The sequence below is a fragment of the Meriones unguiculatus genome, chromosome 7 (genome assembly GCF_030254825.1).
Source record: "Meriones unguiculatus strain TT.TT164.6M chromosome 7, Bangor_MerUng_6.1, whole genome shotgun sequence".
Lineage (NCBI taxonomy): Eukaryota > Metazoa > Chordata > Mammalia > Rodentia > Muridae > Meriones > Meriones unguiculatus.
The window spans coordinates 107,358,039-107,364,038 of NC_083355.1; the positions used below are offsets into that span (position 1 = coordinate 107,358,039).

Below are 6,000 nucleotides of genomic sequence, written 5' to 3' on the forward strand. Positions count from 1 at the left end.
ACAAAACAATATAATTAGCTTATTATTTTTAACTTCTTTGCTCCAAATATTATATTATTCTAATGTTAGGAAATTTAAAACTCCAGACTAAACAGAATTCCATTTTTCATATTATATTGAATGTACCAATAGAGATGTGTGACGATTCAGGCCTTGTGGTAGTTTGAATAAGAATACCTCCCTAGACTCATATATTTGAATGATTGGTCATCACTATTTGAAAAGGATTAGGAGGTATGGCCTTGCTGGAGGAAGTGTGTCACAGTGGATGAGTTTGAGATTTCAGAAACCCATGCCAGGTCCTGCAGATCAGGATATAGCTCTCAGCTACTTCTCCAACACAATGTTGGCCAGGCCTGTTGCCATGCTTCCCATGATGATAATGAACTAATAAGCCTCTGAACCTGTAAGCCAGCCCCCAAATAAATACTTTCCATTTTAGGAGTTACCTTGGCCATGGTGTCTCTTCACAGCAATAGAAGAGTGACTAAAGAGACCTGATATCCCAGCATTCAGGAGGCTAAGACAAGAGGATCCCTGTTCAAGGCCAGCCTGAGCTACACAGAAAACCTTAGCTCAAAAAACAAAGCAAAATGATAGATAATAAATACAAGCAAATAAATGTACTTCAGTGTAGCACACTTCTGGATGATATTATGATAAACTTTTAGCATTGCTATTTCTACATGTGACAGTTTTCCTACTTCCAACAGATAGAAGTGAAAATGAGACTAGAAAAGAACCAACTGTAGCAAATACACACATTCCTCATTTAGGCGAGATTTGTAAGAAAAGACCAAAATGAAACCCTGAGGAACAGGAAAGGTTGAAAGGTGAGACAGTACATTTAATAACATTGAAAATTTCAATAACTTTTGTGGCTTCCAAAAGAGGAAACCTGAAGTTTGACAGCTGTCTTTAATTGTACTTACCTCTGATCTTAAGACTGAATAAATAGCTTCATTTTCCTCTCTCCCAAAATTGGACAAATCTGCTATAAAAACAAACAGTATATGCTGAATATTTGATTAGCATTATATAAAGTAATAAATAATCTTTTTTAAGAATGGGGATAAACTCATTCTGACTTTACTTGTTTTCACTTAAGAGTAGTCAAAGGACTAAAAGATACAGCTTAAATGGTATATCTGCCTGACATGTGCAAAAGCCAAACTTAATCCCCAGTATGAAAAAAACAAAAGAAAGAAAGAGAGGAGGAAAGAGAGAGAGAGAGAGAGAGAGAGAGAGAGAGAGAAAGAGAGAAAGAAAGAGAAAAAAAGAAAGAGAAAGAAATAAGGAAATGAAAGAGAGGAAGAAAGAAAGAAAGAAAGAAAGAAAGAAAGAGAGAAAGAGAGAGAGAGAAGGAAAGAGAGAAAGAAAGAATGAACAAACACCAGAGAAAGGAAGAAAAAAAAGGAGGAATGTGTAGTCAGAGCAGTCTGAGGGGAGGGAGGTACACATCCGTGATCCCAACATTTTAAGAGAATGAAGTAGGAGGATCTGAGATGAAAGCCAGCCTGAATTATAGAGCAAAACCCTGCCTCGAATAAGTTAAGAGGATAAAAATTAAAAATAAATAAATTAGTAAATGTAGTCAGGGTTTAGCAATACCAAAATGGTCACACTAATCCTGCTGGAAACCTCCATCTACAGAGTTGCGATCTTTTTCCTTTGTGGACTCATGGTTTTCCATTACTGCATCTGAACATTATAAAAGCAGGGCAGGAGATAGAGTTCCATAGCAGAGCTGCTTGCCTAGTCAAGGTCCTGAGTTGACCTTACCAAAAAACAATAGTGCCGAGCAGTAGTGGTGCATGTCTTTAATCCCAGCACTTGGGAGGCAGAGACAGGGGGATCTCTGTGAGTTCAAGGTCAGCCTGGTCTACAAAGTAAGTTCCAGGACAGCCAAGGCTACACATAGAAGCCCTATGTGAGGAAAAAAAGAAAAAGAAAAAAAAAGTAAACAAAAGGCCCAAGCTATAGAGATGGTTCAAAAATTAAGACACCTGCTTATTGCTCTTCCTGAGGCCCTGAGTTGTGTCCAGGCAACTCACAACCACCCAGAATTCCAATTCCTGGTGTCCAAAACTCTCTTCTGATCTCTGAGGGTACCAGCATACACATCTGGCGCGCGCACACACACACACACACACACACACACACACACACACACACACACACACTAGCCCAAGTGTACACAGAGAAATTCCAGAAGGATTAGAAGGTGTGGTCTTGTTACAGGAGGTATGGAACTCCAGGCAGGCTTGGAGGTTTCAAAAGCCCATGCCATTCCCAGTTAGCTCTCCATCTTTCTACCTGGAGCTTGTGGACCAGATGTAATGTCTCAGCTACTGTTTCAGCACCATGCCTGACTGCCTGCCATGTTCCCTGCCACGATGGTCATAGATTCTACCCGTCTGGAACCACAAGACCCCAAATTAAATGCTTTCTTTTATAAGTTGCCCTGGTCATGGCATTTGTTATAGCAATAGAAAAGTAACTAAGACACTCATCCTTATAAATCAAGGAAAATGCAAATTATAACCCAGTATCATCAGTGCTACCAAAGAGTAAGTATCACACATAGCTATTAGAACACAGAACACTGGCAACCAACTCACCCTGTGTGGGGGTCAGAACACTCTCACAATGTCCCTGATGTATGAGCAGGGCTGTACAGAAAAACTGTTTTCCAGGCAAAGGAGGAAGTAAAGAAGACTATCCACGGAGAGGCTTGGGAAACCTAGCAAAGTTCTGTGTGACAGGAGCTCTGGGGACAGACTGGACTTGTATGTAGGTATGGAAACTGGTATGGCCCCTAGAAAAGACAGTTTGAATCTAGAAGGAGTAGGTTTTTTATCTCCCCAAAATTAAGAAGTTTGGCTTTTTTTTCCTGTAAGTCAAGAAACGTTTAAGCAAATTTACTTCTAGACTGGCAGTACAACAGAAAATGAATTAAGAACCAGACTTGAAGAGAACAACCCTGGGAGAGACTGAGGATCTGAGCTACAGCAGCAGTTGTAAAGAACAAAGACAAGTCTGACACAGGATGAACAAGATCCAGTGGCCAATTTGAAGCAAATGTACAAAAAGACACAAAACAAAGATGACAAAAATTTCTAGTTCAGGAAAATTAGAGGCTCGCCAAATCACTAAAACTGAGATTATAAGCCAGGTTTGGAGGTGCATGCCTGAAATCCTAGCACTGTCCAGGCAGATGAAGACAGATCTGGGAGTTCTGGACCTGCCAGGGTGAAATAAAGTCCAAACCCCAAAACAAACAATTGAGACCACATGAAGCTGAGGCAGGAGAAATGCTATTTGAGGTCAACCTTGGGCTATACTGCAAGTGCCAGGCCAGCCTGGGCTACACAGTAAGACCTGGCTTCAAAATAAATATATACATAATAAATAAATAAATGTAAGGTCAGTTTGTTTGTTTGAAAATACAGAAAGCTCTCTGTTGAGAACAAAATGGACTCCATATTAGGTAGGGGGCACCTATTTTCCACCTATTTTAAGGTCAAAGAAATACCAACTGTTAGTCCCTATCTGTCATACATTGAGAATCTAGTCTTTCCCACAGCTATCAGACCTTTTCTGCCTTCCAAGCCCCATGTCTCTCTACTGGACACATGAAGGCCTTTCATTCTCTCTGTCCCAAGTCATGAACTTTCCAATCAAGGGAGGCCCAAAGCAGTAAAATGGTTTGGGTAGTGACCCAGTTTTCCTTCTAAATATAAGGACTTTTTTTCTATCAAACTATTTTACTCTATTTCCAGTAAAAACACATGGCTATTATACCATGATGAAAAAATTGGTTAGTTGGGATTATAATTCAGTAGAGTGGTCTTACCATGGGTTCAATATCTAGCAATTCCTTCCCACAGATTAAAGCACAACAGTAAGTTGTTCGTCCATTAATAAAGAAATAAGACTGTCACAGCATGGTGGTACACACCTGGAATGCCAGCACTGAGAGGCAGAGACAAGAAGACAGCTCCAGGGCAACCTAAGCTGCATGGCAAACCTTGATTAAAACTTTTTTAATGATGATGAAGACGATGATGTTAATGATGTTAATGATGATGATACAAGTAGGGGTATTTTGTCTGTATGTATATCTGTGCACTATTTGAGTGTCTAGTGCCTGCTGAGACCTCAAGAAGCCAGATCCAGATCCTCTGGAACTGAATGAAGTTACAGACAGTTGTGAACTGCCAATGGGTTCTAAGAATGGAACCTGGGTCCTCTGGGAGAGTAGCCAGTGCTCTTAGCAACTGGATTACCTCCCCACCTTCTTCAATAAAACTTAAAAAACTCCTACCTGCTCAAAGAAATGTCAAGAAATCAGAATAGCAATTAAACTAACCACTGATTACAATCTAATTTTAGGTCACTGTTCATTAGGATAGCAAGGTGACGACTTCAAAAACAAGCGAAGGGGCCTGGCTAGATGAATCAGTGAGGCAAGGTGCTTGCCATGCAAGCCAAGTGAACTGAATTCCAGCCCCCAAATCCACCTAAAGGTGTAAAGAGAACAACTCCACAAAGTTGTCTTCTGACCGCCACATGTGGACATACCATATACACACACACACACACCAATAATAATAATAATTTTTAAGTTTTAAGTGAGTAAAGGTAGATAACAATACTCAAAAGATAAAGTATTTCCCTGGTTCTGGCAAAAGTATGGGAGAAATGTGCAATCAGACACAAAAATACATTTTCAGCTGCAATGTGTCTTCACAATAAGCAAAACTGGAAAATAGTTGAATAGAAAAACAAGCCTATCCCTCCTAATAACGAGCTAAAGACAGGACAGGGGTCACCAAATGTTGATTGTGAGTTATTATTGTCACAAAGTATTTAGGGGAAAGAAACAGCTGCCACGCTTTCTTTACCTGTCAAACTAAAGGAACAGGATCAAAATTCAGTCCCCAAATTATGGGCAAAATAAGTACTAGGCATGGACCGCCCACAGGCGACCCTATTTCGGCGTTTTTACTGAGCTCTCTAGGATATTCGATGTGGGGAGGAGAACCAGAGCTCTCTGCGGTGGTCACCCGGCAGGCTGGAAAAGCGGCTTGCGGAGGCAAAGGAAGGAGACAGAGCAGAGAAAATGCCGAGTGACTCCCTCGCGACCAGTCCGAGTCTGCCGATGGACGGGACCCGTAACCCAGCGGACTTTCTCAGGGTCCCAGGCGAGCCCTCCCGCCCTCGCTCCAGCTGTTACCTGGCACCTCCTCCGTGCCCTCCATCAGCATATCCTTGGTGAAGTTTGAGATCTGGCCGGTGATGGAAGCCAGGCTGCCCCCTACTTGACCCAGGGACTGACCGAAGCCGGAGCCGAGGCCCCCGAACCAGGACGACATCGCTGCGGTGGGGCACCAGTCCACTCCAGATGTCCCTGAACGACAAAGCTGGTCGGGATCCAGACGCCTAGGACTAGGAGGACGCGGCACTCCCACCAGCCGCGGCGTCAAACAGCCGCGGCCCTGCCTGGCGCTTCACCGCGGCTTCACCACTGCGAACACTGCGGCCCCCGCGGGGCCCCTGCTCAGTCCCACGGCCTCCCGCCGCGGGGCCTGACCGCTTCTCTCTCAGCTTTACCGACTTTGCTCAGTTTCGTGGGCCAGTCCTGCCAACTCAACACCGGCCGCCACGACACCGCCGGGGAAGTAACAGTAGCTATAGAGATGCGTTGCGAAGGGATAGAAGGGCCGCTGCCAGATGCGTTCTGGGCGCGAAGGACGCTGGGATCGCGGAGGACCGAATGCGGGCCAGCCGGACCTGTGGCTTCTGCGGAACCCGCGGAACCTGCGGGACCTAACAGGCAGCGGCGGCTGTCTCCACCTCCACAGCCGCTTTTGTTTGTGGGAGGAGACAACCCTTGGCGGTCGCCTTCTTCATCCTGTCTAGGGGAGCTGTTGCACCCCTGGGAGACGGTTGGACGGGGCGGTCCCTCTGCGGATAATAGAATATCCGTGTCAGGGG

The 6,000-nt window shown here is 44.0% G+C and overlaps 1 protein-coding gene across 2 annotated transcripts in view; it reads right to left on the reverse strand.

The window, feature by feature from the left end:
* The window catches only part of Trip11 (thyroid hormone receptor interactor 11), a 73,543-nt gene extending 67,861 nt beyond the window's left edge, over window positions 1-5,682 (reverse strand). The window contains exons 1-2 of one of the 2 annotated variants that reach the window (XM_021650189.2): window positions 5,240-5,682; window positions 933-991 (exon numbers count right to left, since the gene is read on the reverse strand). In XM_021650189.2, the coding sequence (XP_021505864.1) occupies window positions 933-991; window positions 5,240-5,378 (198 nt within the window). In that variant the 5' untranslated portion in view covers window positions 5,379-5,682. Of the gene's footprint in view, window positions 1-932; window positions 995-5,239 lie in introns of both variants that reach the window. The other variant, XM_021650188.2, reaches the window with a different exon arrangement.
* Between the last annotated feature and the right edge of the window lie 318 nt (window positions 5,683-6,000).